The sequence below is a fragment of the Astatotilapia calliptera genome, chromosome 11, assembly GCF_964374335.1.
Source record: "Astatotilapia calliptera chromosome 11, fAstCal68.1, whole genome shotgun sequence".
NCBI classification, from domain to species: Eukaryota; Metazoa; Chordata; class Actinopteri; order Cichliformes; family Cichlidae; genus Astatotilapia; species Astatotilapia calliptera.
The window spans coordinates 12,266,796-12,289,482 of NC_137432.1; the positions used below are offsets into that span (position 1 = coordinate 12,266,796).

Consider the following 22,687-nt stretch of genomic DNA (forward strand, 5'->3'; position numbering starts at 1 on the left):
TTTGTGTGTGTGAGAGAGAGAATTTGTGGACTATACTCAAAAAGTGACTGTGTCCAAGGAAACACACTAATTTAGTTTTTCTCTCAATTGCTTTGATGCAATTTTTCCTGCAGAAGTAATTCTCACTACTCTTCATGTAGTTGAGGCATTTTTCATAACACAGTCACCTGTGCAAAAGATACTACAACAATCAAAACCTTTTTCATAGTTTCAATATCATGTAAGTATATTGTAATCCCACAAAGTCTCTCATGGGGGCACTGCTGGATCATTTGCTTGGTGTAGCTGCTCCAGAGTCATTAGCTTTCAGATTGTCAGCAGGGAAATGGAAAGAAGGGGCTTCAATGAAGTGGTTCATCTAAAGGTTTAATCACTAGAGGGTTAGTGGCTGAAACTGTCATTTTATTTCAATTAAAGCAATGGAAAAGGGGGCAACGAGGATGCCCCCTTTTAGTCTTTCATTTAAAAAAGCTGACTAAGACACTAGGAAATTAGACTTTAAATCTACGGCTTGTAATGATTACTTTGGCACAGCTACAGTTCATAATATTGTTAAAAGTTGGTTCTTTGTTCCTGATAGATCTATTTACTAGATTAGATCATAGGGCTCATGGGATCTGGCCTATGCACTGATGAGAAATTCAGCTGCCTTTCCACACAGTGGTTGTTCACACAGTTTGTGCTGCTACATGGTTTGCCTAAAAGCATGTCAGCCCTTAGGGGAAACAGAAGGCGCCTCCAGTTAGCATTCACCTGTTGAGATCTGCATGCAGTAAAGGGGGCACTTGTCTTTATGTAATGCTCGCAAAGAGTGAATATCTTTCTCTAGATAAGAGCGCATTTCAAAAAAATAAATACATTTATACTACGTTAAGAATGACAACTTTGCTGTGCTCAACATGTCAAGAAAATAGCTTTCCGGTGGGAATAAACAAGCCTTTTTCACGTATAAATCAGTACAATCTCATTGTGTGCTAACCAGTCAAACTGAAATGGCTAAAGAAGGTTCTTTAAAAGAGCTTCCTTTCAACCTCTACTGGAATTAAATATAGCTTATGCCTCCAGGCTGTCTGAAAGCACCGTGACTGTAGTTTAAAATTTGGTGTCGATACATAGTATCAGGGTATAAGGGACATTTTGGTCCAGAGAACAATTATTACAATATTATTTTCGCTTGTAATGGTTGTTGGTCTGACTCATAAAATAACACCCAGGTAAAGTAGGTAAAATATGGAGACATAAATCATATATACATCAGATTTTTGCCATACACATTTTCAAATGATATAGCTGTTATCTCCTCAATGCCACCCAATAGTGCTCAGGCCAGTTTTTTGTTTGTGGGGTTTTTTTTAAGAAGTGTTAGAAGTGACATTGACAAGTCTTTTTTTCTGTTTTTCTGCCAATTATTCTTCCTTTGTGTCTTTCTGAAATACAGAGAAAATGTGATCAAAGGCTCAGCCTTAACTACTGACTGGTTCTTTTTGTCATGCTTTCAAGATATATGGAAGAGACTTTTCTACCATTATGCTATTTACAGCATGGAGCCATGTAGACACAGATGATGCGAGCACAGAGTGTGCATAACAGAGACGAAAATGACAGTGATGGTGTTGTTTTAGTGCAATGGAAAGGGAAGTCAAGAAATAAAAAGTCTCACGGACTTTTTACTTTTGCACCTGTAAATGGATCTCTAAGTGAAAGATGATGTCCATCTGAAGTTCTGTACGACTGTAAAATCGTAAATGTACTGACATCGGTCTCACTTCACTTTTCACTTTCTATTATGCCTTTCTTAGTTCAGCCTCTTAGAGGAGAAAAAACCTTTAAACATGGTGGTCTTCGAATTCTACACACTCTTATTTTTATGTATTTATATATTTATTGTAAATTTGTTTTAGAATAATGTATTATAACAATAATAATGGTCTAAATGTCGACCATCAAAGCCCCCTGAATATGCCACTGATAGCTAAAACTAAACATTCAGATTGAGTTTCCACACTATAGCTATATAAAATGTGTCTAAAATCAGATCCCATTAATTGTGGCCTATGTGCACCCACCATGTTCATTCATCTTTCGTTTACGTAGGACCTGTTAAATAGCTTATCTCCCTTTTGTGTTTCCAAAGTCAAAGTATAATACTCTTAGCTAACAAGCATAGCCTCTTGGCCTAGATATCTCCACTTACCTTGATTTCATGCTCATTCGTGGTTAGTCCAATGTGCTCACTTGAGATATCTTTTCTTCTTTGGCTCAAAGAGGCCTGATGGATTCTGTATTCTGCCTGATAAAATGGCTCCATTCAGCCTCTCTCTAGTCTAAAGCTCACTAATGACCCATACACACCAGTATTCATTTTCTTCCCACAAAACCAATTTTTCTCTGAATAATGGAGCTTTTTTGGCAGTTTTAAGAAACATACTTCTCTAAAGACCCTGACAGAGGAATGGAACAGACCCTAGTTACATCTATATCTTTCAGATCATTAGTTCCATTTTTTGGAGATTTCTTTAGAAGGCAGTGTTAATTTTTCATATTCAACAGGCGGCTGTCAACAAACATTGCATAACAAAACTGAGGTACAAATCTCATCAACCAGCACAGCTGCTGACGGATGTTGGTCCGAAATTTTCTAAAGGTGTAGAAACTCAAAAGGTTTCATTTATCTAAATCAAACCATACATTCAGTTCAGATTTGATTTCATTTCAAAACATTTATGGTTACACACCCAGAATTTCAATAATAAGAGACTAACTTCGCATAATGCAAATAAATTTGTCACAGATAAAAATGGCTAGCACCTCATTTGATAAATGCTCCATATTCTCCTCCAGCTAGTTGCTTACTTTGCCTGTTTGTTGCTTGTTCTTGGCAAAGTTTCCACAGTGAGTTTTTTTTTTTTAAATCAGAGTACAGGAGAGCTGTGAGACTGAATCAAAATGTCTAATTGTAAAACTAAAACAATGAGCTGAATGCCATTATAATCTTCAACAGAGCCAACAGCAACTGCAGAATATAGATAAGTTGATGTCAGTTTATCATTTCAAGCCTTCCACATTATCATGCCAATTCCATCTGGTGTTAAATATTTGACTAATCCAAATTACTTTGGGTGTAGATTATGAATAGCAAATAGCAAATAACAAATAAAATTACGGTGCATAACATACATAAAATGAAACCTACAAATCATAAAAATATACGATGTAGGTTCTTTGAAAGTTAACACCAAGAATAAACTTAGAGAGCGAATGCATGTTTCCATGATTAAATGATGACTGCATTATTTTTATATTCAGCATGCTCGGTTTTGAGGTTGTATTTATACAGAAAAACACATTTACAAACCGGGTGCCTTCCATCACTTTATCTTTTCTCTGTAGCTTGCACCCTGCTGAAGAGTTATTTAGATGACTCAGCCTATTACTGCGTACTGTATGTATCTCTTCAGATGTTGATAGCTAGCTTGCTTGATGATTTGGGTTTATGCAACACAACACACCGCAGAATGCAGCATGACCCCATTTATGCACTGTGTTTTTGTTGCGCTTGTGTGTTTGAACTCGAAGGGAGAAAAAGAAAATAGAAAATTACTTTTATTCATCTTCGTCTCGGGCTCCTTTGTTTACTCTTGTTCTCTCAGGGTATATGAAAATGTAAAGGAAAGTGACTGGTTCCACTTATTGCATTAGGCTTATATGTTGGAGTATCATGATACTGCAGCTTTCTGAATACTGTGTTTGCACTTCTAAGAATTTAAGGGATCAACATATCATCATATCAGTGTTGCAGCCATTATTTGCAGTTTCTGCCACAAGAAAGATAGCACACTGTCCCTGATTTTAACGCTGTCAAACACAATCAGACAAACTTGATTATGGATAAATCTATATAAAAATATCTTTCTGAGATGTTGCAGCAAGCATTTGTTGCAGAGTTGCGATGAAAATGGATACATCTGCAGTATTTATGCAAAATTTAGGCTGTCTGTGTGAGGGTTGGGGTTCTGTGGACTCTGAACCTGGAATCTTCGTTGCCTTGGTATATATCATCTATTTGTCAATGAGAGCTTAGTAATAGGGTCATAAATACTAGTATTTATACAACACCAGATCACAATAGTCACCTCAAGGTGCTGTAAGCTAAAGACCCTACAATAATACAGAGAAAGGCCCAACACTCAGTTGACCCCCCTATGAGCAAGCACTTGGCGACAGTGGGAAGGAAAAGTCCTTTTTAACAGGAAGAAACCTTTTTATCTCTGGCACAATAGTTCTTATTATTTTCTAGAAAATCCCAATAAAATGTCCAGAAAGGCTCCATCACTCCATCCATCGATTCAGCCACACTTACAACCTCGACAGTAGCAAAATGGGTGAGTTATTTAAAAAAAATAAATACAATAAAATGAAATGAAAGTTACCCCGCTCAGTCATTATGAAGGAAAAATTCTGAAGATTGAAAATGTTTTTGTGCCAGGCTGTAATCATGTTATTTTATGATTGAAGAAAAGCATGCTTCCCCTCTGGGAATGCCATGCTTTTGAAGCAAGCCTTAAGCGGCTATTAGTGTTACTGCATTTTTGGCATTTACATGTTGTCTTGATTTTTTTTTTTTATCCCTGAAGATTGCAAATTTAGCAGCAATATAAACCAAAACTTCAAAGTAAAATAGATAAAATATCAGGGTGTCATCTGGACCATCATTTCCACTAAAATAAAGGTTTGCTGTATGTTATCCTTAAACAAATCGTTTTGATAGGCCAGTTGTGTTGCCCTTCTGGCTCGCCAAATGAACCGTGAGGCAGGCAAGCTTTGATATCCCACTCTGGATGGCATTAATAGAAATAAAGGTACTCAGATGTTCCTCTTCCAACAACAACAAAAAACATCAGAACTAAGGAAAATCAGAATCACAGAAATCTGTCTGTAGTCGCCTAGCAAGTTCAGGGATGCACAAACCCGAAAAATAGCACACATTTTCCCTTTCTTTTCTTTTTTTTTTTTTTTTTAAATTGGCAGACATGCATTGGAGGGCATCTGTCAACAAACAGCTTACACCGACAACAAATGGCAGACAATCTGTTCTTGAGTAAATTGCAAGCAGTTTTTGCAGTAACGAGCTTTAACTGTTGCTCTGGAACAGACTGCCAGTGATCCTCCCCTTGTTCCTGTCCACTTGTAGAAACAGAAATTCAAGAGGTTTGTCTCGATAGTCACTCTGACAGTCGGCAGTATCAGCATTTTAGATCGAAAATTAAAACTGCGAAGGGAATTAAATATTGATTTCTTTGGCAGGAGACAAGTAGTCATCCATCTGTAAACGTATACGTGCAGTGAGTTTTCCACTTTGCATCTCCCCCAGTTCTATTGTGCCCTTTTGCAGCTTCAACTAACTGTTTTATCTTTCATCTGCAGCTTCATTGCTTTGATCAGCTCTTACTGCTCTCATTAGCATCATTTTGAAATGAAAACGTTTGAAGCTACTTTGTTAATATACCTGCAGTTTTTAGTAATATTATAATGCAACAACCTAATCAGTCTTGCTGACCTATACAAGAGTTGTACATAACAGCAGATATGCTAATTGTGTAAATGGTAGAAGAATGTCTGCCTATCACAGCCACCTCTGACTTGATCAAAATGACATGACATAAAAAACAGACAGAGATAAAGAAATAAAGCATATTGTGGAATATAAGCGGGTCTGAGACGATATTTCAGTAGCTGGGGTGAAAACAGCCCGCAGTGTTGGGACACTGAAGGAGTGACAGGCAAATTGCCTGCTGGATGATGAAATTTTCCTGGCACAGATCCAGGTCATCCTCAAGTGTCACTGGAAAATAGTTTTTATGACAGCAGTTAACGTCCTTTAATTGCTTAATTTTCATTCCCGCCCAGCTCACTACAAGGAAATAGATTAAAAGATAATATAAAATATGGAAAGGCTCATCAAAATTCTGACTCTTAGTGATAAGAGAGCACAGCTTTTAATATCTGGAAATCTGGGTATGGCATGGAGTTTAACTGCAAAATTATATATACTTCAGGTTACTTATAATAATTGTGCTTAAAATAAATTATAGACACACAATGAAAATAATGATTGCAGTATACTGCCACTGTCTCATCTAATTACTTCTTATGGAAACAATTATATTTGGTATTCAGCTTTTGGCATTATGGACGCCTACATTACAAAAAAGAAGAGCAAATGATGAAGAAATGAAAACAAGTATTTAAGTAGTAAGATTAATTGGCTAGAATAATGACAAGTCATGATCTGACTTAAACTCCTGTGCTTCAGCTCCTGTTTAAAACTATCACGAGGCCTAAAGTTTTTCTGAACTCAGCCTCACATCTCAGCCTGGCTGTCATGTGTCTCAGCATAACGTAAGCAGCCGTGTCAGATCACAAGGCTTTAATTACAGACCTCGTTCATTAACACATCCTGCTTTGCAGTATTTTAGGACATGTCAAACTGTGTGCGCATGTGTTACTTTTCTGTCACACTTCTTGATTCACGTATTCTTTATATATCCATTTTAATAAGGACATATTAAAACGATCGTCCACCTGTTTGGTGAAAGTGCCATTTCTCTTATGCCCATGCGTTGAAATCCTTTAATGTATAAAGGAACCTCTAAATAGATGTTGTTATCTATTGATATAATGAACCCACATGATGCTGCTTATTCATAGACTTCAGGGGGGGCTGTACCAGATACAGGCCCCCCCCCCCCTTTTTTTTTTAAATCCCAGGTTTAACAGACTTGTTTGCAATGCAATGCAATATGCTCGGCAACATGGGAGCCCCAGCATTCTGCAGCACAGCATCGTAGTCCTGTCACTAATAATCAGCCCTCTATAACTTACTGGATGCTGTAAAACACCGCTCAAATGAGCTGTACACGAGCAAAGCTTTAATTCAAATATAATCCGGTTACATCATAATCAATTTCATTTTAAGTCTAGGTGCTTAAATTCATAAAATTTAATTCATAAATTATTTAAATTCATCACACCAGAAATAATTCTGGTGTGATGAATTATAGTGTGTCCTCGGACACTGTGAAAGACACCAATAAAAACAGCCAGTTATTATCAGTATTATTTTGATCACAAAGGCTAAAATCCTATTTTGATGACGCAGTCTTGTCCCTGAGTGAATAATCATTGAAGGATTGTGCTCCGTTCTGGAAAAGTTAGAAATGGCTAATTCAATATACTGCAGTACAGCTCATCTTTACCTGGTCTAATACCTGCAGCAAACATCACAAACAAGAAAACGAAGAGCTCATCTGAGCAGTGTCCTCCTACTGAAGGCTGATAATAATGGAGGCTTACACAAAGACATGTGAGGATCACACAACTGAACTGAGCTCTGCTAGCACACTTATTTATTATCGCTAAAGCTTATTTTCATCCCAGAGGACACCTGGACAATAATGCTCAGAGGTTCTGTTGTTCAATAGGGTTTATATGCTGTTTTGGAGGTTATTCCCTGACATGTGTTTTACTGATGTAAAAATGACACGAACAACGTGTCTCAGAGACCCTTGGTTTAGTGATATTTTTTCTAATGCAAAACTCTCTGTGATCCCTTGTTGTCGGTTGGCAAAATCATTTGCTGCTGGGACATTAGTCACAACTGTCAATCTAGCATTGAAAATAAAGTGTCCAGAGCTAATGGCGGGAAAAACAGAAATATATGAAAACACCTGGTTTGCACCATTCCATCAGTTTCATACAGCAATACTTGTGTCACGTCTGTGAGAAATGAAAGAAATATGAATACATTTCAGTGGTGGGCAATTTAATTCACAAGATTCTGAGAAATGTTTATTAAGATCTGAAGTTGATTGTATTTAAAATAGATTAAATAACAGTGAAATGTCATAGAGAAGTAGTGAAGAACCCGCAGACAAGATCTTTTTAGCACTGTAGTTTGAATTTTCCAGCCACAAGCCTTGATCTTTCAGCAACACCATCTTAACTGTATGCTACATAGCCACACTTTATAGAGATCCATATTGGAGTTAATGAATTCAAATCTATAGGCTGTGTTAATAGTAAACTGTTCGTCTTGTGAACTGTGTGGCAATGATAGAGAATGTAAAAGTTGCATTAATAGCTAGCTGCACCTCCTCCCAAGAGGATGATAAATCCATCAATCAGTGCAGGTTACAAACACAAACTGTACTAAACAGACTGAAAAATGCAGACTTGAAGGGCGCATTAACATGCCATTAATTTCAAATGATACCGAAGCCATTATTACAGCACTTTTACATTTTGTCCAACCTTTAATGTGGAAAATATTACTAACGGAAGACCCTTTATCCACTTTAATGGTTTTGATGTTGATGCTAATTTTCAATTCAAATATAGTTATGCTGTAGCTCAGTGAAGATGCATTGAATGTGGTCTCAGACTGGCCACATGGGAATAAATGGAGGTCATTAAAAAATAAATAAATAAAGGATAGAACATAATCTGTGAAAAAAACAAAACTTGTGGTATACACAACTTAAATGCCAACGTTTCATAGTTTGGGTACAAATCACACTGAATAGTTCAACTAATGGATGAAACTGAGCAGCAAATATTTGTAAAGCCTGACAGTCTTTATAATCTCTGTCTATAAGCTATAAATCCTTATAGCTACAGTGTGTCTCCTTTCTGTGAACATCTCAATACGTACAAACAAAAAGTGAATTTTTGTGCTTCATTAAATAGATCTGTGCCTGGCCTTCTGATAGGTTTGTCTTCTTTATTTTATTTTTATATAAAGAATATTTCAGGAATGTGACAGAAATAACCTCCTCCTAAACATCAGCAAGACTAAGGAGCTGATCGTGGACTTCACTACAAAGCAGGCGAGGAATTACAAACCCCTCATCATCAGTGGCACGCCAGTGGAGAGAGTGGACAGTTTCCGATACCTGGGTGTCCACATCACTCAGGACCTGTCATTGTCCTGACACATCAACTCCCTGGTTAAGAAAGCCCGTCAGCGTCTCTTCTTCCTCAGAAGACTTAGAGACTTCCAACTGCCACTGAAGGTGCTCAAGAACTTCTACTCCTGCACCATCAAGAGCGTCCTGATGGCAAACATCTGCACCTGGTTTGGGAACAGCACCAAGCAGGACAGACGAGATCTGCAAAGAGTGGTGCGCTCAGCCGAACGCATCATTCAATCAGAGCTCCCTGACCTGCTGTCCATCTACACCAAGCGGTGCAAGTCCAAAGCTAGGAAGATTATGATGGACCTCTCCCATCCCAACAATGGACTCTTCTCACTGTTGAGGTCTGGGAAGCGCTTCCGCTCCCTTACGGCCAAAACAGAGAGAATGAGGAGGAGCTTCTTCCCCCAGGCTATTCGGGCCCTGAACCAGGTGTAGGACTGGACTCTCCCACACACGTCACTATAAGACTGGACTCTCACACACATCACCACACGCACCACCACACATTTCCTATAATCCTATAATTCCTATAATTTATAATCTTTATAATCTCTTCTGCTATTTGCACATTCTTTACTGTAAATTCCTAAGTTAATTTGTAAATTTTGTAGTAAACTGTAAATTGTAAATATTGTAAAACTTTTCTTCTGTCATTTAATGGTCGGGCATTGTACAGCTACAAGCATTTCACCCCCATGTCGTATTGTGTATGGTTGTGTGTGTGTGACAAATAAAATTTGAATTTGAATTTGAAAAAAAAAAAAAAAAGTATCTTCAGTTTACCATATTTCTTTTTTCTTTACTGTATGCTTAGAAGCTATGAAATAAACATAAAAGTAAGTATTAGCATAATATTATGTTGGAAAGTCATTTTGTCTAAGCAATGATGGATTTAGGCTTATTAATATACTCTTGATGCAGTTGTGAGAACCCTATACATGAAAAAAATACCATAAATGTCTGCTGTTTTTAGTCTTTTCAGCCTTGATGACTCAGATAAACATTTTTTTCTTTTAAAAGTTAACTACATACCAAAAAATTATGTTTATTTGTTCAGTTGCGTCTACACTTCAAGTATTTTTTGTGAGGTGAGTTGATGTGTAGTATTCCCATTTGATAATAAATCAGACATGAAGAAAGACAAGGAGACTAACAAAACTGAGAAAAAATAAAGATGAGAAAAGTTTAACCGAAGAGAAATTAGGGGAAAAGGTAATTAGTGGAGCAGTTGGTGGTTTATCTAAGAAATAGTGAAAGTCTAACTGTTCTCACTCTCTCCAGGGACAAACAGACAGGCTCTGGTTGCTGTCCCCCTCTTCCCATTTCACTGTCAAAGTGACAATGACTTATTTCCTCACACGTTTTCTTTATACTTCACACATTTACATCTAGTTTTTATCCATATTCATTAACGTTTCATCATTTTGTAACTAATGTCAAGGTTAAACTCACCAAAGGGTAGGGCAATCAAAATTCTCCAGGAACTCAGCTGGAGGAAAATAGAGCCGCTGATTAGTTGTTAAGGGTAAAGTGGAGAGTAGAAAATGGATTAGTGTGCAGTTAGAATATGTCGCACTTCATGAAGTGTGAATGAAGGATGTTTTCCCCATCTGGGGTTATGGAGAAACTGTGAATGACTGAAGACACTTTTAAAAACAAGCAGCGCAAAAAATAAAAGCGGGGTGGAAAAAAAAGTCCTCCTCAAGAGACCTTTTTTGATTTGCTCTCCTTCTCCTCAATTTAAATACTTTGGATATATTTTCTTTTCACACAGTAAATATTATATAAGGCAAGACACATGAAATGCCTTTAGATACTTTTGGAAAGTAAGCACAAGCTCCCGGGTATGTGCTCCTTCAAAGGGTTGCTTGAAGGGTAAAACTTGCTTTTGGATTGGGATGCAGTTAAAGGTCGGAGTCAGACATGGCAGGTGGGATGGTTTACAAAGTGTATGCAAAGAGTATTATAAATTAAAATCTCACAAATGAAGTAATTCATTTGTGAGATTGTATGTATGCTCTTGTATTGGTATATGTGCTAGTGCAGTACATTCTGTGATACTTAATATTGAGTCATTCTATCAACCTAAATTCAAAACATCCATGGTGCTTTTAAGCATTTAATTGTGCATCAGAGTTATTAGTACAATCATCACCAAGGTTACCAAGAGAATATGAAGGTTAAGGTTGCTGGGAGGCTCTCAGTTAGACACACTTATGGGTTAAGTGGCAAATTTCTTTGCCCAGATAATGAAGGGTTACAGTTAAATACTCTAGTGCCTTAAAATATCCAGGTCTTCTTTGATATCTAGGTTAAATCAAATGAGAAGTGGAGACAGCCAGGGAAAAGAGACAATCTATACTTTAGTACATTTATGTCTAGCATATCATTGTATCATATGTGGATAGAACAACAATTAAGATGTGTTGTTTGGGGACCAAAAAAAACTGCTTGTCCAATACAAAATCCCCTTAAAGACCTAGTGTTGTAGGATATAGTAAGCCAATGTCTTCACTATGGGTTTACTGCCAGTTTAGTATTCCCTGTCACATCTTCTAAAATATTTAAGAGATGGCCTGTTTCCCCTTGTTAAAAGAATAAGATATCTTGTTCGCACTATAATACATTTGACCATGAGTAAAAACGAATAAATTTTAATGTAAAACTGCAAAATCCAGACTTATTTTTCTTTTTGTCTTCCCTTATTGGCAAAAATAAAAACCTACTGATTGGACGGAAATGGCCAATCACTTCCGGTATTTTGGAGCAGGCGCCCTCTGCTGGACTGGTGCGAAACAATTTCCAGATCAAATGGGAGCAAACGAGGAGTTTGCGTTAAAGTAAGTTATCGAACATTTCAAGACGATAACATTTTAAAGAGAATAGGTATGGTATTTAAAATCTAAAAATATTTGCCAGTTGTTTACTTGCTTCGTCCTTGTTGTGACATTAGCACAGCTGCCATCTAATTACACTTACCAATAACAGCTCACTTTTACTCTTTTCCTAAAAAAGAAACCCCAAAGTGTGAAGTTTTTGACGTGATTAAAAAGATAAGCCCATTATTTTATTCGCACTTTTTGTGGCATATTGCATTAGGTGACAGTAAACTGAGTTCAGTGTTCCGCTGTGAAAATACACGGGTAATTGCCTTGGCTGACAAAGTGAGAGCTCCAGCGCAGCGTGCTGAAAGTTTTTGTATGAGAATTGTTACCACATGTGATTTTTGAAAGTCATTGAGAACAAGCATGCTCTATTTAATTTTTTAAACGTCATATGTTTTTCATTGCTCATTTTATGTTAATTTCATAGTGACATCTTGACCTAGCAGTCTTCTTGTAAGTGTTGTTGCTATTGTGTCAGCTTTCTTCTGCTTTGCACCATGGGCTGCTTACCTCCACCACATTAGCAGATACTTTCTCTCAACACAGCTGCTTCTGGTTCAGCTCCAGCTCTCGTTTGAAGCTTCTTTTAGGCCAGGATCTTTGGTTTCCCACAGTCTTTTAATCATGCTTGCCACAGTGTTAACATTAGGAAACTTCTCCTGACAGATAACACCCTCAGGGTTAGCACTGTTGACATCCCTGATGCATCTAAAGCTTTAAGACGGGTGGCTCTCTTTAAACTGTCTATAGAGAGATTTGTTTTCCTCTCTGTTGGTCTTCTACACAAATATTACTGTCCTCCTCAAGGCCTTTTGATGTGTCACCTCTGGTAACGCCCACCATCCATGTGCAAATCTTGTGCAAATAGAATGACTTACCCTGTGACTGATATATTTTTGGTGTGTTTTTTTTGTTTGTGTTTTTTTTTTTTCTTGTTTTTGACTGAAGTATTTTTGGAGTATAGATTTTAGTATTATTGCACACAATATGTTGACACAACAAACTAACTATTTAGATACAAAATCCCAGCACACAATTTGGAAACCACTGATGTTGAATTTGATCCCAGAAAGGCAGATTGTAACTCTTATTTTGAAAGTGTAACAATATGAGTTTAGGATGCCTACCTAAAATAATGATTTGTGATGTTTAAATGCATTTATATGTCCAGACAAAAATGAGAAATAGCCTCATAAACGATTTTGTCTTTTTCAAACTTTGTTACAAAGAGCAGAGGTAATCGTAAGGTGTTATTTAACACTATTAGTAATATTGTTACTCTTGCTCCACCTGCTTGCTGTCCCTATTTTTTCACATGACGTGAAATAATACTTGTCCATCAGCATCTTCATTGTGTGTTCCTGCATCAGCTCGGCGTGCTATTTCAGAAAGTTTTCACCCGTTTCTTTACTGAAGATGGTAAAATTGGTTGACTCACTGAAAGATTCCTCCTCTTCTCTCTCCTGTTTCAGTCTATTGGTCTTTGAGTGCTCACTATGATCAACACATTACTGGTTCATTCTACAGAAACTGCTCTTCTTAGTGTGTCCAGTGGCATTTTGTTGTAAAGTGATGCAGGAGAATGTTTCGTTTTGCTGATGTTAGACCTTACCTCTGCTTTTGATATTGTTCATATTTTGCTGAAGAGGCTCAGATATTGGGTGGGTGTCTGGTTCTCCTTTGCATCATTTCTACCTGAATGATGCTTTTCTGTGGCTGTTTCTAAGTCCAGCTCCTTTGCCACTTCTCTTACATACAGTGTGCCACAAGATTCTGTTCTGGGGCCTTCTATTCACTCTGTAGCACATTTTGAGCACCTTTAAGGAATTATTTTATTACTGCTATGCAGATGACATTCAGTTATATATCTGAGGTTCTTAGTAGGAAATTTGTCAGAAGCACAAACAGGGACTTCATTTTTTCTTGAACTCAATGAAAAAGCTGCAAGTCCTTGTTGGTGCCCCTGACAGATTTTCTGCCTAAAGGCCCCTTGCCTCATCTTAAACTGTCAGAGCAACTGGTGTATCTCTACAAAAACTAAATAGAAAAAAAGGAAACTCAATATTTTGACCACCCTTTTGCTTGACATGAACTGGAGTTAAGGATTTGGTTGCCAATCGATATTTAATGTCATTGTAATTCAGGTCCCAAAGTCAAACGAATACTGAGAGTGAAAAACGGTCTAAATTCTTTCATCTTTAATGAAATCATCAGCGTTGCTGCTTTACCAGGTGTAACAATTAAGTTTAACATCCAGGCATCCATGAAAACAGAATTTATTAAATTTAACGGAGTTAGAAGTTAACAGGAAGTTAGCTCGCTAGTTTCCACCTAAACATTTCATACCATGTTCTGGCTGAGAGATTTTTGAAACTAATTAAAACGTACAGCTCTGCTACCACTTCCAAAATAATGAAGACAGAAAACTAAACAGCAGTGGCGTTTGCAGGGTTACTGAAGTTGGACTACCTGGTATATAATGTTGTGCTACGTGATTGCTAGCAACACAGCTATGTTAGCATAACATTAGCACAGTGAAGCTGGCGGATGAACGCCAACTTTTTTTCCACTCGATAAAAGTTAACGTGAGGGATTCTGGTGGTTAAAGGCAAATGCAATCGCATAGCAGTATGCTATACACGGGCCAAACTTCAGTCAGGAGAACAACTGAGATTATTCAACCACAATACAAGGTTAGTTATTAATATACTGCAACATAGAGCAGCTGCGAGAGAATTCAACATTAATGAATCAGTGTTACGGAAGCGCAGTTTTTGGCTTTCCCCATATTTCAAAAGTGCTTCATCTCTTTGCTATGACTCGCGGCATAATTGTTGTAGCCACTGCGACGCTTTCGACCAAAACAGGCTTAACTTGATGACATCATCAACATGCGCTATCGGGATAGAGCGGTATAGTCAAAATCTCTATCGTTGGCCAAATTTATATAGTTTCTATCGTATATCGTTTATATCGCCCACCCCTAAAATTGTCATGCAGGCAGACTGGTCACTGTCCTCTTTAGTTTAAGATGCAGACCATGTTTTCCAAAAACAATTTCAAATTTTGATTCATCTGAGCACAGAACAGCTTTCCACTTTGCTTCAGTCCATTTTAACTATGTTTTTTTGGCCAGTGAAGATGGTGAAATTTCTGGATCATGTTGAGATATGGCTTCTTTTTTATATTATAGAGCTTTAAAATGCATCGGCTGTAAAAACAAGAACTGTTTCCAGATACTGATTTCTACAAGTGTTTCTGAGCCCATGCATTCATTGACATGACCGAATCATGCCCATTTTTAATGCAGTGGTGCCTCAGGGCCTGAAAATCATGAGCATTCAATATTGATTTTCAGCCTTGTGCCGTGCACAGATTCTGTAGTACTTATCATCTTCTTTTGATTGTATGTACTGTAGATGATGAGTACCCAAAGATCTTTGGGATTTAATGTCAGAAGATTTTTCTGAAATTGTTTCACAATTTGGAAATGCAGGTTTTTGCAGGTTAGTGAATCTGCAGATTATGACTCACTTTTGTTGATGCCATCAAGTTAAAAATGAGGAAATGTTTTTTCCTAAAATCGTATGTTTACTCATTTTAAAAACTTTGTTTTTTAAATAAATATATTCCACTGTGAATAACATGGATTCATGAGCCTCGCATTGATTTTTTTTTTAACACTTTATACATTGTCCCAATTTCTGCAGAATTGAGTTTATAAAACAACAGGATAGTTTTCTTTGACCAAAACAATCATCTTTCCTACATAAGCTGCCAGTGTCACCTACAGCACATGGCCATATCAAACTATAATAATGTTACTGAGAAAAGATGAGTGAAAGAAGAGACGGGACGTAAGATGGTAGCAGAAAGTAGGTCAAGATAGAATGAGCTCACCAACTGGAGGCATGATGGGGGGGAAGAGGGAAGAAAGGGAAAATAAAAGGCATGTGAAAAGGGAACCTGAATTGTGATGTGAAAAAAAAAATGAAGGGATAGGAAAATATTGGATGAAGTAGGGGAACAGAAGTTGAAGCTCACAAAATGGATATACTTTTTTATACCCTGAAAAAGGATAGAAATATGAATTTGAAGGAGAGAATATATAAAGATTTCTTTGGGACATGATGGGGAGAGGATGAAAGGTGCGAGATGGAAGAAGGGATTGGAATGCAGGAGCAGAGACAGCGTACTTGTGGAAAATGAGCTGGGAAAATACCTGGGTATGAAATAAGAGGTTAAGGCAGAGATGAAAGCTAAGAGAAAATGGGTGAATAAAATGATGCTATGATGTGCAGGTACTGATGAAGACGAGCGAAAAGAATAGTTAGCAAAGAAAAGCAGGGTGGCTGTGGTTCAGGACAAATCAAAGCTCCATGTTGCAGGCAGGATACTAGTGCCAGATATTTAACTCCACGCTGAGCACTGTAAAAATGTGAATTTGTTTTATAAAAGCTCTTTGAGGGATACATTCCTGTCCATTTATGAGGGAGGTGTAGCTACATTTTTTTTAACTACTGCCCACAAATATTCTCAGCTTCATTTGGAATGAATAAGTATCATGTTTTCCCGTCTGCACATTATCTCTAAATTAGCTTAATTGGTCACATTGCACTCTATCCTTATAACAATATTAAAATAAATTATTTATAAGGAAGCAGGAAAAAATCTTTCATTTGCAGCATATTAAATCATCAATTAATAACTGATTTATTGTTATGTTTAGGTGATATCCAAACATGGAACTACAGTGCAAGAAATATTCAGATTTTCTGTATTGATGACGGCTGGCAGATCCAGGCACGGCCCTCAAAGCCGTGCCTGGATGTGCTTGAAATTCTTAAACGGTTGAATCAGATAAACTGAAATTTGCCAGTTCTGATGTGTTCACACTCAAAGCTTCAAGCCTTAAATATGGAAGTTGGTGGAACATCTTGACAGGTTAACCTACCATTTAAAGATTATGTGGCATGCTGGTTGTTCAGCAATGATACAAATAGTCAAATCCTTTTTTTAACAATAGAATGCAGATACAGCTTTGATACTCTGTGATTTTTTTTTCCTTTTTCCCAGTTGGAGCTGAGCTTTGTATAATAAAAATATATCATCAGTACGGCTTCGCAGTCTCCATTTGGTCAGGCAGTCCCAGAGTTGATAAAAATGTGAGCTGAACTCTCTTCAAACATAAATGTTAAATTGTTGATATTGGAAAACTTTACGAGTAGCTCACATATAATTCTTTAGTAATGATAATTTATTTTAGGGCTCCTCAATCAAATCCAAATATTTTTAAATCACATCACCCATTTCATCTCCAAGTCCAAATGTTTTCATTATTTTCTGTTTTGCAGTTGAAAAATGTTACAGTCACATGCTAAACCCTTCAGCATTCCATAGGGTATATTTGTAGTTTTAATATAGAAATTATATATTTGTTGTTTATTATTGTTTTTTCAGTAATATGTCGTTTTGCTGTGCAAACTCAGCCCACAAATGAGGTTGTTCAGGTTTTAGGGGATTAGAGGAACCTGTCATGATTTACTCATCTTTGTAATGACAGTGGTTTGGCCAGCACCACCTTTCAGTTGCCCCCTGTGTGTGTGTGTGTGTGTGTCTGTGTGTTCCTGTCTAGCTATCTTTGTACTATATATGTGAGAACCAGCAGTCACTTGTAAGGACACACAACCCGGTCCTCACATTTTTGAATTTTTTGAGGCTCAAAATGTGGTTTTAGTGTCAGGGTTACAATTAGGTTATGGTTAGGGTAAGGGGCTAGGGAAACCATTGTGTCAATGAGGGTCCTCACTAAGATAGCTGAACGGGGTTGTGTGTGTGTGTGTGTGTTGGCATTTGTGCATGTGCATCATTGCAGGAGTACACACACAGGATTTGAGGAGATGCCATGTATGTACAAGTGTGCCAGTTTTCAGTTTTTCTGGGCAGGCACATCATTGCTCATACTCGTAACGTCCTACTATACATTGATAACAAATTTATTTGGATATTTTTTAACCTCAACTGAGGTTCTGTTTTGTAATCTGCAGTTGGGGGAAAAAATGCAAATATGCATGTTTTGACAAATGTGTTATTTGCTTGGCTATTTATTAAGTAAGAGAGGCAAAGGGGATAACTGAAAAAGAATTGATTTAATGATATGGTTTATCGCTGCTCTGAAAATCATCATCATCTGGGTTACAGCTCTAGGACTGGGCTCAAACCCATGTTATTACAAATAATACCACATAATGCATTCTCCATAAATGTCAGTTTCTCTGCTCCTTTCATTTTTCTACTCTTTCATTCACTTGCTGACTTTTCCCTGCTGCTGCACCTTCTTTTTCTTTCTCCCCTCCCCCTTAGCCCTCTCTCCCTCCTCTTTCCCTCCACTTCCCTCCCACTTTTCTCTCTCTCACTCTAAAGAGCACTCACTGCCTGCACTTCTCTTCATTTTCCACCCCAACATGTTGGCAGGAGGAGAAAGAGGAGGATGTTGCGCTCTACCCTTGGTGCGTTTTTGCCACCACTCCGGCCAGCGCACACTGCCTCTGACTCAGACTCAGCCTCAGCTTTCAGCCGTCCCCGCCTGAAAGACTTGAGAGGGGAGGTGGAGAAGGACTCGAAGACTAAGCTGGAGCTTAGGAGCTCTCACTTCAGGGTCCTCAACAGGAACAACAACAGCAGAAGAACAGAAAAGAGCAACTGCTCTTCATCTGTGGTGGAAACTACTCATACCTCAGCAGTGACCACCTCCTCTTTTTCCTCCCTCTCAGCTCCAAGATCCATGTGGCAGGAGGCTATAAGGAGAAAGCGGTATCTCCTTGACCGGACAGGGGAGTCTGAAGTAAACAGAAGAGGAGGTGGTGGTGAAGTGAAGAGAAACAAGTCCCCAGACTGGCTGTATGAATCATACTACTGTATGAGCCAGCAGCATCCTCTGATTGTCTTTTTGCTCCTCATAGTGATGGGTGCCTGCCTGGCTCTGCTGACTGTGTTCTTTGCTTCAGGACTGGTAAGCTGCTCATTCAAAACACACAGAAACAAACACACACATGCAGACTTATGTGTGTGTAGGAAATGAATATTAAACAGTTGCATTTATTGAAGTGGATGCAAGCCACATACTGTATAATGTATATATTATATAATGTATAGTGTACATCCTATAAGTATTCATGCAAATGGGGTCACCGAAACTGACTACACACAGTTTGTTTGTACATACATGCTTAGGTTGTCACAGCATGTCTTTATTGCAAAACTAATGTGAGGAGAAGGGTGAGATAAAGGTGAGAGGGGATGCAAGGGTCTTAGTTATTTTATGAGCTCATAGCTGCAGAAAGATCTGTTTCCTTTTTTCACTATTTTCATGGAGTATGTTTTCCGGAAAAATCTGAAAATTCATAAAGTGAAAAAAGGCTCTAAAATAGCACAATATAAGTGCTTATGGTCATTGGCTCTGCTTCCATTTTAGACTGTCCTTCATTAGCTTCCTACTTTCATACTGTTATATAACTAAGAAAACAAGAACTCTTTAGACATTGGCCGAATCTAGAAAAGTGTCTCTCTCCTACTGTCTCTGCTGTGTCTGTTGTTTTGAAGTGATCAGTCTAAAACATACAAAGACACAGTATTGCATAGAAAGCACTGGCTCACAGAGCACATATCACATAATATTTAGAAAATCTTGCATAGTAACCTGATGAGCTCACTAACATGTGGTTGGAAAGTCAGCTGTTGCAGTTCCTTGCATGGACAATCAGTTAGAACGAAACAAAATCATAAATGTCTGATTAGGTAACAAATGACACATCAAAAAGGCTGAAATCTTATGAGCGAGCATATCATAATCTGGAAACTTTCAAATTTTTAGTTAAGAATGTTTTAATAATGTTACATACATTTTTAATTGTTGCATATTATAATATTAGTGGTATCCACGGGGTGGGATGAGGTGAATGTGCGTCCTAACATGACAAAAATGATCTTTTTTTTTTTTTTTCAAAAATTAGTTTTTATTCAACTGTGAGTAGATATTGAAGCATGTAGATATTGTGCAGTTCACATATCATCACTATTTTATAGTTCAGGTGTTAGGACCAGGTTGAAACCAGGTGGTAGCTTTCAGTGGGGGCTCATACCTAATTACTGAAACAATAACAATAGCAGATTACCAAGATTCAGCACTATCAACTAAGACTGGCTGACACTGCAGCACGGTGTAAAGGTTCAACCAGCTCTGATGGGATGATAATGGCTCTGCCTTTACGTTATTAAAAAGACCTGTGCTCATACTGCTTTTCTTACTGTGCTAGAGTTACAGCAAAAACACAGTCACTCTTTTCTCAACTTTTACTGTACTCCAGTACAGTTAAAAGCAAAAAAAGCACAATAAAATATAAAAAAAACATATAAAAGCATTTATCCAGTGATGATAAGTTAGGTTTATTACTAAAATAGGCAGTACATTGTGTTTGGAAATGAGAACTGCAACAAAATACTTGTTTAAAAGCCGTGCAAAAGTCATTCAGAAATAAAGATAGGTAGGGATTTACTACTCTGTGAGAAACTGCTTTACATTAATTTAATGGTACAATAATTCCAATGGGGGATAATATACTTGCAAACAAAAGGTCTGAACAGCACTATGACTTACAGATGACTACAATAAGCAGTTTCCTATGGTTAGTTGGTGTGTTATCTGAAATTTAAAAAATGTAAGATTTCGTTCAAAAACCATGGATGGCTCTTTCTCTATGCTATAGAGAATGAAGACTGTCTGGCTTGTTCTCAGGTCAAAGTTCAAAGGTCAGTTCCTTGATGGTAGCATTACTGCTCATTTAGTAATTTTTGGAGAACATCTTGCTTATTTCAGCAAGAAAAACAGCATTTCACATTTTCCATCAGCGTGATTGTGTAGTAGGCGAACTGGTGCTAAACTATACTGTCTACAGTGCAGCTTGTATTGAAAACACTCATACCATTATGCAATGAAAAGAATGGCAAATATCAAGCAATAATATGGGAATATTATGCTTTCATAACAGCATTTGGTCCCCTCAGTACCCAAACACTTAGCAAGGTGCTGTTAAAACAAGAGGTGATGCAGCACTGTGGGGAAATAAGCCTCTGTCTCAGGTTTTTAAAACATGTTGCTGGCATCAAATTCAAAAACAACATTGGATATATTATAGTTGTACTGTTTTCAGTTAAATATATGCTTCGAAATTATGTCTGAACTTCAGAAAGGTCGTGCAGGTCATTGCTTTGACACTAGTACTGGGAGTCAGCAGTTAAATAGTGCCCTCTTTCTTTTATCAAATCAAGAATAATTTTAGAATAATAGAATATTTTCTTCTTCCTGCTCCTTTTCACACATGGTTGTAGTGCTTTATTGATAGAAAGTGTGGTTGGTTTGTTTGATCTGTTGTACCAAGTGTGAAATAAATAAATAAATGAAATGAAATGAAAGAATAATAGATTTATAGTTTGAATTTCTAACCACTATTGAAACAAATCATGATACAAGTTTTCCAAACTAGATTATAAATATCATGGATACACTCTCTTGTAATAGTGATGTTATGGGTTTCCACATGGAGAGATAAGATAGTTGGTCATTCTTAAGATTTGACACCTTAGTCTCAGCCTGAAGGATAACTTCATCTTGACCTTATTATTTAACACAAATGTTTAACTAGATCAAAATATAGAAGTATTTTTAACCCCAAGGTAAAAGCGCCTAAAACCATTAATAATTAACATAAAGCAAGAAGCATAAACCAGAACCAACCAAGAGTCTTTTGAAACTGTAGTTTTAGGAAAACAGTTCTATTAAATAAAAATATAAACAAAAACATTAACAAATATCTTTTTAATGTTTTTGTTGGTACACAGTGAATAAATCTTTTCCTGCCCACTGCTCAGACTATCTGTTTCAACATCTTCTGCCTTCTGTTTTTTATTTTTATGTATTTATTTATATATATATTTTTCCTCTATCCCTGTGCTGGATATGCATGAATTTTCTGATTGCTATTTTTTTTTCTCCATCATCCCATTCTTATGCCATCTATCACCTCCTCATATTTCTGTCTCTCTTTTTATTCATATCCCATCATCCCTCCATCCTCCTAGCTGGCTGACCTAAATCCTGTGCTGTTTTGGAGCTCTGCTCTGGGCGAGACAAACTCTATGTGGCTTTCTGCAGCCACACACATCCTCTCATGTCCCAGTGCATTGACTGCGCATGAGAAAAAGACAGAGGATAGGTGGGGGGTGGGGGGGCTAAATAAGGAGAAGGAGAACTAGAAAAAGGATAAATGCAAAGAGAAACATTGTTAAGCTAGCAGAATTACAGGTCACTTTTGAAAGAGTTGATTGAAAGAATAAAAATCGTTTTAGTAATTATGCTGCAGTGAATGAGAAGTACACATTTTCAATTAACTATATGCATGACTATGCATGACTACTTTTTTTACGCACTAGTTGAAATGAGAATTTAAACAGTCTTAATTGTTGCTGTCAGTCTGGATTATGTTTTGCTTCGTATAGTGGATATTTTTAATTTTTAAACGTGACAATCACGTGCATGGATGTGGAAGCTATTTTATGAGGCTCTCTTAATATCATCACGTCTGTGAATCACGTATGTTTTTAAATTAATATATACTGAACCAGCATTGAAAACCGTTATTCATAGAACTGATTGATTTATCTCAAATGTTGGAAATTTTTTACAGATTTCATTTCCTCCAAAGGAAAATATGATATGATATGACACATCAGCCTCCATGTCCCTGTCCTGACCCTTTTCCATCCCCCATC

The 22,687-nt window shown here is 37.3% G+C and overlaps 1 protein-coding gene across 5 annotated transcripts in view; it reads left to right on the plus strand.

The window, feature by feature from the left end:
* The first annotated feature begins 11,716 nt into the window (after positions 1-11,716).
* adcy2a (adenylate cyclase 2a) overlaps positions 11,717-22,687 on the plus strand; it is a 62,206-nt gene continuing 51,235 nt past the window's right edge. For 2 of the 5 annotated variants that reach the window (XR_013912047.1, XM_026184640.2), the window contains exon 1: positions 18,303-18,872. Coding sequence is in view for 4 of the 5 variants with exons in the window: in XM_026184640.2 (XP_026040425.1) it covers positions 18,351-18,872 (522 nt within the window). In the remaining variant the exon portion in view is untranslated. Of the gene's footprint in view, positions 11,816-18,302; positions 18,873-22,687 lie in introns of those variants that run through there. The other 3 variants (XM_080307804.1, XM_026184642.2, XM_026184641.2) reach the window with 3 other exon arrangements.